The sequence below is a fragment of the Taudactylus pleione genome, unplaced genomic scaffold (assembly GCF_031769625.1).
Source record: "Taudactylus pleione unplaced genomic scaffold, aTauple2 ptg000546l, whole genome shotgun sequence".
NCBI lineage: Eukaryota > Metazoa > Chordata > Amphibia > Anura > Myobatrachidae > Taudactylus > Taudactylus pleione.
In genome coordinates, this window is record NW_028284948.1 from 4,415,151 (window position 1) to 4,428,224 (window position 13,074).

At 41.4% G+C, this 13,074-nt stretch overlaps 1 protein-coding gene across 5 annotated transcripts in view; it reads left to right on the forward strand.

The window, feature by feature from the left end:
- The window catches only part of RNPC3 (RNA binding region (RNP1, RRM) containing 3), an 85,449-nt gene that overhangs the window by 47,157 nt on the left and 25,218 nt on the right, over positions 1-13,074 (forward strand). For 2 of the 5 annotated variants that reach the window (XR_015870117.1, XR_015870115.1), the window contains exons 13-15: positions 145-277; positions 3,888-3,955; positions 5,647-8,964. Coding sequence is in view for 2 of the 5 variants with exons in the window: in XM_088451300.1 (XP_088307426.1) it covers positions 145-277; positions 3,888-3,947 (193 nt within the window). In the remaining 3 variants the exon portion in view is untranslated. Of the gene's footprint in view, positions 1-144; positions 278-3,887; positions 3,956-5,646; positions 9,016-12,388; positions 12,407-13,074 lie in introns of those variants that run through there. The other 3 variants (XR_015870116.1, XM_088451300.1, XM_088451299.1) reach the window with 3 other exon arrangements.

Consider the following 13,074-nt stretch of genomic DNA (forward strand, 5'->3'; position numbering starts at 1 on the left):
TCCCAGCACACTGACCGCTATTAGCTAGGTGGCAGAGCATGCTGGAGTCTGTATTTCGCAAAACCTGGAGCGTTGCAGGATTAGTGTTTTGTAAACAACTACCACAACCTCACTGTTATCTGTGTCTTAATCCTTATGCGGCAGGTTCGACATTCGCTTGATGACGGAAGGGAGAATGAAGGGGCAAGCCTTCATAGGTTTTCCCAATGAGGATGTGGCAACAAAGGCCTTAAAACATGCCCATGGATACCTACTTTTTGACAAACCGATGGTCATTGTATCTTTTTATGTGATGTGTATAATGAATCAGATTCAGCAGTCATTTGATTCCTTTTGAGAGTGGCTGCATGATTGACAAATGGGGAGATTTTTTTTTGTAACCTTAATGTTTGTTCTCACTATGGAATTATTGTTATGGATACATGTGTGTGTTGGTGAATTTGGAGCCGACAACTGATGTTTGTGATAGCCATGGGTAAAATGATTCATGCCCACTTACATGTGGGAAAAAGAAAGGAAGAACCGCTTAATGGTAAGAAAACCTGTATGGGAACTATTTTTTACCTATTTGATTCCTGGCTGGCAAATGAGCAGGAAGTTCTATCCCTGAGGCCTTCACCAAAATCTGAGCTGTAACATTTAGTTTTTGTCAATTAAATGGAGCCCGTTTTAATAGAAATACAGATTAAGTACATTCCTTCTGATCAACAGGGGTATTCAATATGGGAGCGATAACATTGTTTTTGCGTTAATATCGCACTTTTGACTTCATTATCGCAGGTTTGACTTTTACACCGTATTCAATTTCAAAGACTTATCGCAGTTTTGAAAAGTCTTTGATAAAAAACGGGGATAAGTTTTCACCATTGAATAGGTGTCGAAAAAAAGTGCAGAATTGGGGTTTAGGGGTGCAGGCTTAAAAAAAAATAGCCTGCACCCCTGGGAATGACATTTAAAAAAAAAAACTGTCTAAAAAAAATATTGGGGTGAAAAAAAAAAAGGAAAAAAATTGTTTAACAATAGGGAAATAGGTTCAGGGCTATTCTGCATGTATGCGGCAGATGTTTTCTAGAATAGAATTATAGCGGCAGGTGCACAAATGCAGAATTTTTAAAAACTTACTTCAGGGACATAAAAATATGCTAGTACCCATTTTCATGTACCCCAAATTTGATGGGACCACTTAAAAAAATGAAAAAAATAACCTAAGTGCTCTTCTGCATCACTTCTTCAATGTAGGAAAAAAACACCTGCTGCGGCTATTTAAATCCCCAACTTTCAATTAAAGGCTAAATCGGGGGTACCCATACTGTTCCCCCATGTTTTTCCTACTTTAGGGGGGTCTTGCAATTTTTTTAAGGAAAAATTCGTAACTTTACGCAAATCGGAGTTTCCCATTTTCGTTAATTTTATATTGAATACGGGTATAAGCGGGAGCGCGCCCGATACTTTAACGCAGGTAAAAACTCCGATATGAAACGTTAACTTCGACAGTGAAGTTAACGTTTCATATTGAATACCCCTCCAAATGTCAAAATTGAGGGTATCTAAATCACACATCACTCACCAGTTTAGCATTATACTATTATATGTCACTGTTATCAGCTGTGCCTGAAGTTTCATCACAGTAGGGCAAGCCTTCCTTAATGCAAACTGCACATTTTTTTTCTCCTGAGTCTGGAGAAGTGACGTATTACAAACAGCTCTGTGCCCCCACAAAATTTTACAAGGATGTGTTGAACTTCTGTAGCAAAACTAAATATATATACAATTTTTTTTTTTTTTTTTTAAATACTTTAATGCTTTATATAAAATTAGTGATTATCCTTGCATTAATCCACAATCACAAATAGTTTTTGTTTTTCTCTAAAGGCACACATCCACTAATGGACATGAAACCGACTGCACGATTACGACATTGTAATCGTGCAGTCGTTTGTCAGTGTGCCTACACTTAGGCCCTCATTCAGAGCCGTACGCTCTGAGCAGAGCGCACGCTCTGAATGAGGGCCGGGCTCCATTTTCATGGAGCGTCCTCCTGGACGCTCGTATAGCTGTGGGTCACCACCCACAGGCTATACGAGCGTGCATTGTGATGGTCGCGATGGTCGCGACCATCGAATTTGCGAGCCGGAGCCTGCGGTTGAGGTTTTCAACCGCAAGCTCCGGAGTGATTTTGGCTCTATCAGAGCCAAAATCACTCCCACTGACATCACTAGTGATGTCAGTGGGCCGGCTTCTGACGGGAGGCGTTCCCTTAGGAACGCCCCCGTCAGGGAGGCACGCCCCCGGCATGCCCACCAAAGGGGGCGTGCTGTCAATCAACATTGACAGCACGCCCCCTTTGATCGGACACAACGAGCGAAGGACTTTCCTTCGCTCGTCGCGTCTGGCGCATGCGCACGACGGAGCTCCCTCCGTCGTGCGCATGCTCAGTCCATAACATCGACCCACTTGCGAGCGGACAGCCGCTCGCGAGTGGGTCTGAATCAGGCCCTTAATGAGCAGTCGTTCAGTTAGGCACATCAATCATCTGCTAACATGTTGAACCTGACATTATTGTCAGGTTGTACAGCATGTTTGCCCGATGATAGATGTCTAAATGACCAGCGGGAGCGTGCATCGCTGGTCGTTTTAGACATTTTTCTAAACGATTTCCAAACGATTTGCTACCGATATCATTATCGTTCAACTTAATCGCCTAGTGGATGTGTGCCTTAAGGGGGATATGTACCAAACCTTGAGAGATAAAGTAGAGAGAGTGTACCAACCATTCAGTTTCTTAAGCTGGGAACACCCTTGCAGATGTATTGTCCAATCAATTGATCGGCCAACATTTCTGGTGCCCCTCAGCCGGTGTGTACCAGCGATCTGTCTGTGAACGATGTCATTCAGACATATCGCGACGGCTGTGCTGCACAGCCAATGGCAGATATATCTGTCCATCGACCAGTGTGTACAGGCGGTCTGCCGACCGTCCGTACACATGCAGCAGAGGCCACATGGAGGGAGGTGTGACGCCCCCCGGTCAGCAGGACACGCTGCCAGAAGCAGATGATGGTCATTCAGTACTTCATCTGCAGATATCTGTGCAGTGTGTACCCACCTTTACTGTCTCTTTACAAGCTGTGTTTGATAAATGACAGGACATGATTGATTGGTACTTTATCTCTCTCTAAGGCTTGATGCATATTAATCTCTTTCCATTCTATACAAGTTTTATAAGTGTATTGTTTCATCATTATTACTTTTTAATTTCTTGTAATAGCTAATTTTACATTAAATCTTTTTCTCAGAGTCCTATGGGGAACACTGAATACGCTGGGGTGCAGAATGCAGTGACTGGAGCTTGGGCACTTTTACATTTACTTTCAAATCTCAAGCCCCCTCCCCCTCTATACCTCATAAGCCCGCTGTGAAGCTTAGTATTTTTCTAAAAAACAAATCCAGAGGACGGAACCATGAGTTCAAAACAAGATTGAGAAGAGAGCACAACATTCTCCTAACCAGAGCAGGAACAGGACAAGGAGAACAATACCAGAAGGTCCGAACATGCTGAATCTCTAGAATTTAGTAAACGTGTAAGGAAGACCAAATTTGAGAGTGACCAGATAAATATAGATAACCTAAATAGTGTTTGCCAAAGGCCGACATTGTGTGTAATGCTCAGTTTAGGCAGGAAACAACTGAGCTTCCCAGGTTATAGAGGGCGAGGAGTGTACATTTTTGGAGGTAATTTTAAGTGCTCAAGCTTTACTCATTTGTATCATGCAGTTTTATTTATTGTTTTATCTGTATTGTCCAGAATTATTGAAAGTTTCAGGAAGAAAATATTGATTAGAGATCTCTTTGCCTCTGTTTCATTAATTTCCTTAAGTCACCAATAGCAATTTGCACGATCTGCACGACCTAAGCCTAATACTGATAAAGCACAGACCAAGAGATAGAAGTCAAGGTAAGTTATACAAGAAACTCCTTCATATGGCACAGGATCAAGGCAAATTCTCAGGGACATATTTAGTCTGAAAGAGATTACTTATTGCTAAACTGTTCATTTAGGACAGAATTCAAATTTTGACATAGCAGTTTATTCTATCCATACATGTAAGCTCCCAGAAGATTCATTCTCGAAGGCAGACCATGATTTCATCTTTTTGTTGTCGGGCTGGTTATCAGCATATTTTACTATTGCGCAATAATTACATGATCATGTATGATGATGAAAAATACTTTTATGCTTTATATAAAAGTACTGATAATCTTTGCATTAAACCACAATATCAAATAGGTTTATTTTATTTTTTTTTAGTTTTGTAGTCTTGCTGTCTCATTATTGTTTTGTAATTTATTGCAAGATCTATTTTTCATCCTGAATCCTGAAGTAGAAAGTACTTAAAGGGGAGCTTTCATCAAACAATATGTCAGCAAGTTATGTAAACTTTAACGTAAGTGGGGAAAAAAAAATGGTAAAACTATAAAATGCTCCTTCTACTCTTCAGTAAAATTTATAGGGTTCATTTATCAAGTGTCCATGTTGCTGCTGTTACCTATAAATAATTATTTTGATAACTACCAGTTCGTAGACTGCAGTGACAGTCTTTCATTTGACTAGAATGCCTTTACATGATACTTCTCCCTTTTCGTTCAGAGTTGATTCATTTTACTTTATCTGGGACGACTAAACAAGTGTTTTTTTTTTATACAAACTCATTAAAAGGACAACTACACCTTCACTACAATATAGAAAGATTCATTACTTATTCGCTAATGGATCATTAAGTAGCATGTACAGTTTGTAAAACAAGCCTGTAACTTGCAGTTGAAGTTTAGAAAAATTGTTCTTTAACCCTACTATCTGTGTCATAGAACACAACATACAGATGTGTCCTCCTACACCTAGCATCTATAAGCCATCAGGCGCTAACAGCCCGGTGTGGCTGAGCCACTCTGAGGTGCAGCGTACCATAGTTTTCTTTGATTTTTCACTGCATCGGCGATACAAAGTTTAGTGTGTACTGAAAACACTGGGCTGCCACAGGAATTAATCTAAAGCTGGGTACACACTGTGCCGACAGATTGGCTGCTCAATGTGTGTTCCCTGACATCACAATTGGGTGGGCATTTGAATTTCCCCTCCCAGTTGAGCTGTCAGTTACCGGCATTCCCTATAGCAAGTGTATTTGTGGTTGGATGACCGCACGTACACACAGCCAGATGCACCAATATCTGCAAATATATCGGCTATCTGTTGTGCTGAAGTGCAGATATGATATGGCTGTGAACAACATCATCCACAGACATATCGGGTATACACCCGCCGACGTGGTCGCGATACATCGGCCGTTCGAATGAATAGCTAATATATCGCCCAGTGTGTACCCAGCTTAACAAAGTAGTTTTGTTGCTCCCAGTTATTATGCAAATAAGACGCACATTTATGTGCGAAAGACGTTCGGCACCACCAAGTTGCTCATGACACTGACGCCACAGTGTATGAGAACACATCTGTAGGCTAAAAAAAAAAAAAAAGTCTAGATTTGTTCCAGGGAGGCCGCCTTATATTACAACTTGGCTGTGTGCAATATGTCTCTTGTCCAGAATACAGACCATTCAGTGAAAACTGTTGTGCTATATTTCTCCCTAAAGATGGTGGTGTAACTCCTGTTTGGCATGAAAAGCGTATCCTTTCATGTTGTATCCTTTATGAATGTACTTACTTAAGCACCATTAAAGCAACAAAGTAATTATTCAAGCTATGGTGCTTTTACTCTTAATTCTGTCAATTTAAAATGGTTTGTAGAGTTGAATCTGTTTAAACATGTAGGTGACAAAAATTGTACTACTGTATTATGGTCTCCAATACATTCATAGATTTATATACAATGGCAGATAATAGGATCTTAGACTGACTTGTATGCTATTGGGTGTTCGTTTTTTTTTTTTTTTCTTTCTTTTTTTACATTGGATTTTGCAGAGAGCACAACCACTTTAACTATCCAATTAGCTCCGAACATTGTTCGGGCGCTAATTGACCCCTGCGATCGGCAAAAAATGTGGATTTTTCGCCGATTATCTCTGATTTTCGACAATGTTTTTCTTTACTCTATCCTATTATTTCAGTCAAAATAATAGGATCGTTCTCGCGAATACACACAGGTGCTGCAATAAGCTCGTGGTCCTGTGTTTTTGTTTAGTTTTTTTTTCAGGTGAAAAAAACGGCACTTATTGTGGATTATTTTTCGGGACACATCCGGTCCGAAGAAAAAAACCCGATAAGTGCCATTGTCAGGCCGACTTTTGGGCTAATTGGATAGCCCCGGGAGAGGTAATTTACTGCGGCTAATTGGATACCCCCTAAATCTGTAATCTGTACAAAACTTATCTTCAAGAATCTAACAAGATCAGATTTTCAAATACATTGTCCCCTCCTTATACCACCAGCTTGTAAGACAGTCCAAAACAAACATTATAGAGAAGGGGACATGTATTTGAATCACTCTGCATCTCCTTAATACTGCCATCTGTCTCCATTTCCTGTATAGATGACCATATAAAGATGTTTATTTATATGCATTAAAACATTTATTCATGCTGCTTTTTTAAATATTTTACTCTTATGTTCGGATCTCAAACTGTATCTTACTGGCTAGCAAATAGGATCAATTCGAACTTGCACTAATTTAATGAAGAGTGAAAACCCAACGGCTTACCTCTTATAAGTATGTGTACATACTTACTGTGTGTGTGCATATATAGATGTACATATGTGTGCGTATATCTATCCATACCTACTTATACTTTAGCGCCAAGAGTCATGTGATGGCAATATGTAAAGGTAATGGTAGGTGACATCACCGTCCTATGACGTCTTGAAAATGTCCAGACATGCATCAGTTGTAATCTGACATCTTGTGACTCAGTTTGAATACCGGCTAGGCGACGTGAATTATCTGAGTTCGAACTAGAATGATAGTGGGTGCCTGATGGATGTGGCATGCCATTTCCAAAGTTGTGTGTATATTCAACTTTCCTTGATGTACGGTGTCATGTGTACTGGGAATACCGTGGCCATCACAGTGGCCCACCATGGGTGCTTAATAATCATGACCAGCGGCATCTGGCCCGAATTGTCTATTGTAACAGATGAGCGACACTGGCTCAAATCACATCCACATTTAATGCAGGAGGTACCGCACACATATCCAGCAGGTCAGGGCAGCGTTCTGATATGGGAGCAGAAGACCCACCAGAGTACCCCTGTTAACACCGGACACAGATTCTCACCTGGGTTTGTGATTTCGATAATTGGTCCCCTGAGGACTGGCAACATGTTGTGTGGTCCGATGAGTCTGCTCCAGTTGTTTCAGGCTTATGGTAGAGTTCGGGTGTGGCCATGAACCCCAGTTGTCAGCAAGTCACCATGCAGGCTGGTGATGGTTCCATAATAGCGTGGGGTGCATGGGTTGTATCATGGGTTGGGTATGCTGGCCCACCTGAACACGTCATTGACCAGTAACTGCTACGTTGCATTGCTTGATGACCATTTGCAGCCCTTCGTGGACCCTCACAACGATGGAATATTCCAATAATGCACCATGTCATCGGTTCCAAGCATTCTGGAGAGTTCTGATGAATGATGTGGCCACCACAATCGCTCGACATGAACCCAATTGAACATTTATGGGGATGTGGTGAGAGGTCCATTCTCACCCAAGATCCTGCAACTACAAATATCGGGGAGCTGAGGGAAGCTATCCAGACAGCATGGGTCAACATCTTCCACAAGGGGTCTTCCGTCAACTTGTGGAATTGATGCCACGTCGAGTTTCTGCACTTCGCCCTGGGATAGAGGGGTATACACAATACATAGGCATCTATCTCATGACTTTTGGCACTTCAGTATGTGTATGTATATCTATCTATTTTAAAAAGCGTTTCAGTGGGGTGCCAAACCCTGTTTGATTTGAAGTAGTTGAAATGCTTCCTGCCCCTTTGGCGGCGCCCCGCTGATGCAGCTTCCAGCCGGGAGAGGGGCTGGAGTTCTGGTGACACAATCACCGGTGACTTGGGCAAGCGAATAGAATCCATGCGCACTGCGGGGAGAGCATGGGGGTAGCCCAGCATCTCCGCGAGTGCTGGGCACTCCCCCCTACAGTGATGAAAAGGGGACTCCTCTTATTTATAATATAAATATATAATAAATATATATGTGAGAGAGCGCTCTCATTTGGTTATGTTTTCTGATTCTCGGACATCCTCTCCCCCTCCCCAAAATGAATAGATTTACCAGCCGCAAAAGGAAAAAAAAAAACTTAGTGTGACCACCCCAGTTATCAGTTGTGTAGGTTGTGGTGTTCATTTAACACTGTTCCTCATCGAGGACACTGCAAAACTAAACATGGCAGCCTATCCGCTCATGCAGTATTTCATAGTTGGCAGATTAAGGATTGTCAAATGGAGAGGAGTATTATGCATAATATTGGGGAAAAATGTGAGGGGCTAATCTATAAAGGAATGTTTGATAGTAAAATAAGAAAAATGTAGTGTTACCTGTCCGTGTTTTTAGAAAAAACCCCTATATAGCAAGTCTCCTAAGTATAGATATTTGTAAGTGCTAACAAAATGTAAGCTATTTCTAACATTGCAGTTAGTATTTAATACATCAGTATTATGTATTGTGTTAGTTTCCACAGGTTTATAGGATTTCTGTTTTATGTAGGAGACCATGTATCAGAAGTGGAATATATCTGCCGAGAGAATCGTTGAATGTATCTGTAATGTTATATTTAAATGTCTTATTGATTTCATAGTCCAGATATTGATCTTCTCTAGGGTTTTCGAGTTAACCTTTGTCTCATATTACAGGAACAGTAATATGGAGAACAGTGCTGTCTCAGTGCATTGGACCCGGGGCACATCTAAGAGTGAGAAGCAAGATGCTAATTTAAAAATGATTGATTTCTGGTTCGTACATTTTATAATTTAAAGTTGTTTCTTGTGTAAATAAATTTTATTTTGGGGGAAAAAAAAGTTTTGTCTATTTTGTTAACAAGATGCTATCTAAACCTTATGGCACATGAAATCAATCAATGATCTGTGTGCCAGCCTTCTCAACATTAACATTCATCATAGAGTCGTATGCAAGTCTACAAAATGCAGTTTCAGGCACTACAAAATATGCACTGACAGGACTGATTGTGCTGTAAAAAAGAGAAAAACTGGAAGCCCTTAATTGTGAATGAATGAATGAGCTCTGTCAGTCTAACCAACATAGAAATTAGTTTTTTTCACAGCCAACAATGGCACACATACCCAATCTTTTTAAACTAAAACCTATACCACGAAGAACTAGGAAAACATAAATTTGCTGCTACTTACAATTGTAAATCAACTGGGAACAGTTTAAACTGAACAGGTTGTAATCTTCCAATTTCTTAGATGTTAATTAGTTGTGACAAGAAAATGTGAATAGGTAAATATTATCAATCTCCAGTTTAGAACTAATAGTTAAAACCTGAGGTCTTCTGATATTAGCTTGTGTCCTGCAGATGCTGAACAGTCCTACAGGTTGTTAGTATAATTTATTTAATTAGATGCTGATATACAGATGTGCCCAGCTAGTTTGATGCGCCATACAGCCATGTAGTGCGCCATGCATCTCGCGCCACACAGTAGCCTTGAGTCGCACCACACAGAATGTTTCTTAACGGAACGTAGCGTAGCACTGGAAAAAAGTCATATCATGTAATACAACTTTTTGTCCACCAGGTGTCACTTTTCCTAAACTACACAGCACATGCGTCAGAGTTCCAATGCATTTTCTGTATCACCGCCCGATGATTGACAGAAGCTGTGATTGGGTAAACATTTTGGTCATGGAATCAGGGCTGTAGAAGGTGTAATAAAGTATTAAATAATAACAGTACAGTGTGTGTGAGTCCTGTACTGTTAAAAAAAAAAATATATATATATATATTTGTCTCATGGGCTCAGATAGGGGTCACAGGCATGCACAGCTTTCACTGAGACATGACTGTACCGTGAGCATCTTTTATGCGACTTTACCTTCAAATGCATCTTAATCATACAGCGAATCAAATTGATAGCACAAGCAGCTTCTGATTAAAATGATATGCAGCATACCTATATTCTGTGAGCCAGTTCGGGTGTATCTGCACGCGAAACGTTACGCTACACTAATAGCGACTGTAACACTTTAATGTAGTGATTTGCTTGCAGATACACCCGTACTGGCTCACAGAACATAGGCATGCTGCATATAATTTTAATCAGCAGAAGCTGCTTGTGCTAATAAGACACATTTTAGGGTAAAAAGACTCTCTGCACTACCGAGTCACACAGCACTCCTGTGACCTTAAACTCAAAAAATTTCTCTCGACATCCCACCACTTGGCATTTCTATTGACATTGTATTGTAAATATAACAGGGGGCAAGTTTTTCATAAAGAGGTCATGTCCGGTTCAATACATTTAAAATACACTACTTTGCACTTCCCTTCTCCCTCCCTCTCTGTGTATGGCCACCCAAGTTCCTTCACCACCTCCCCCCACCATCACACAATTACTATTCAACTCCATTGAGCTCATTGTATGGCTCACCACCACCCCCACCATCTTTCGCTTCTATTCAATGATTCCGCCTACTGAGCCCGCTATTGACATTTTACACATTGCCTGCTTTAATTTGCACACTTCACATCACATACATGACAGGTGCAGCTATCAACATGGCTACAGTGTGTGGGCTAGTGGGTAAGGTTTGCACCTTTTGGGGTCTGGGGGTCGAATCATGGAAGGGGAGTTTTTTTTTTTTTTTCTTTTGAATCTTCATTACTAGATTAAAAATAAATCACTTGGTGGTGTGTGTGAATTCTGTTATGGCATGGCGTGACTCGGTAGCGTGAGTGTCTTTTATGCAACTTTTTACCTTCAAATGCATCTGAATCATACAGCGAATCGAATTGGTAGCACAAGCGGCTTCTGCTGATCAAAATTATATGCAGCATGCCTATATTATGTGAGCCAGTTCGGGTTTATCTGCACGCGAAATGTTACCTTACACTAATAGCGACTGTAACACTTTAACTTAGTGATTTGCTTGCAGATACACCTGTACTGGCTCACAGAATATAGGCATGCTGCATATTATTTTAATCAGCAGAAGCTGCTTGTGCTAATAAGATGCATTTTAGGGTAAATAGACACATAAGATGCTCGGCACTACCGAGTCAACCAGCACTCCTGCGCCATGTGTGAAGCAACTTGTAGCGCATGGAGGATAGATGTATGTGGACACATCTCCACTACTGTGCTGCAAAGTACCTGTCCCCAAAAGTGACCCAACAGTAGATTCATATTACTGTACAGAGTCCAAATAAAGCAGCCGTACAGTAGTTAACGTTGACCAGAAGACGCACACTAAGCATTACATAATGACAGAGCAACTGAAGTTCAGTTATTTTAAAGAACTCTGCTGAACTGAAAGCATTTCTCAACATCCCAATACAGTACAAATTTTATCAGTGGAGCACTCGCCACCTAGAGGTTAAGCAGTGTATTACATGCCATGGCTTAACTTTTGTTGTAGAATACCACGGTACGCCATAGTACAGCCATCACGTAACGTTCCATGGCGCGACATAAAAGGCCTGAATGGCGCGCTATGAGCAACAAACTAGCTGGGCACATCTGTAGATACTCTGTGTCTTAGTATCTCAGCCGCTTGTGAAATCATATCATATAATATGGCTATTGAGAGATCAGTCCAGACCTTCCAGCATTAAACATACCTCTCACTTTAGGCTGTAAACCACAGTAGTAGTAAATTGATGCATATGCACGCCAAAGTTCATAGGTGGTAATCTGGATAAAATGTCTGCTGCATTCTCTTTTGATGCATTTCTCAGTCCTCTTTACGTCAGAATGTTTCCTAATAATATAGTTTTTTTTAAAGAAATGTTTTATTTCTTGTATGCAAGTCAACCGCAGTAGCACTTGCACTGCATGCCCAAAACTAAAATAAGATTTTTGGTCAGCTTCCGTTTAATGCTTTTCTCTTAAGCAGACTTGGGAACACTGGACAATGGGATTGTAGGTTGGGGCTGGAGCTGACACTTAAATTAAACTGTAGCTTTAAATCCTAAACTCCCCCCTCCCCCTCCCTGCAATCCCAGTACTTCTTTAAAAGAGTCTGGAGAGGAGTAGCAGGAACCCCGTGAAACTGTTAGACAAACCATAAAAGCCAGTAGGGAAAAGACCGGTCAAGAACCAAACACCTCACATTACTGAGTGTGATGGAGGGGTCGCAGTTTTCCCCAGCCTTTTTAGTCAATTTACCGTTAAATCCTTTTCTCATTTTCTTTTGCAGCAAGACTGGGGAACACTGGACAATGGGAAGTTCAAAAGCCTCCCCCAGGGGCAGGGAACACCCAGGCTGCCTGACTGGATAAATGTATGCCCAAAGTAGGTGCCACCGGAAGCAAAAAACCTGATATGCAAAAATGAGCAAACGAGCAGACAGGACCAGATAACCGTATGACGGACCTGTGCTGCTGAAGTCCCATATTGCGCTGACCATTAGATTGCTGCCACCCTGGCCGAAGGCGCTGAAACCTGATCTGGTAGTGGTCACCCCAGACCAGAAGTGGCATGAGTGATGACCGAGTGGACCCAACACGCAAGGGTCTGCTGAGTAGCCGGCTAACCATGTTCATGCAGAGAACAGTGCGGTTTACCAAGGAAGACAATTGTCAGAGCTCAGTCCAACTGGCAGAGCCAGCTCATTCTAGTCCCAGGAAGTCGCCGAAGGAATAAGAACCGGAAAGACAACATCCTGGTGGAAGTAAAAGGCCAAAACAAGTGGCAGCTGGAACGTAAAAACTGTATGGTGAACCTCACGATCTTCATGAAAGAGTAGAAAAGGTGGCTAGACACGGAACCATGCCAAGTTAAGGCAATAGCCATAAGGAAGACCAGCTTTCAAGCAGCTAACTGAAGATCAGCTGAATGCCCCGACTCCAGTGCAGCCTGTGTGAGATCCGATAGGACTAAAGC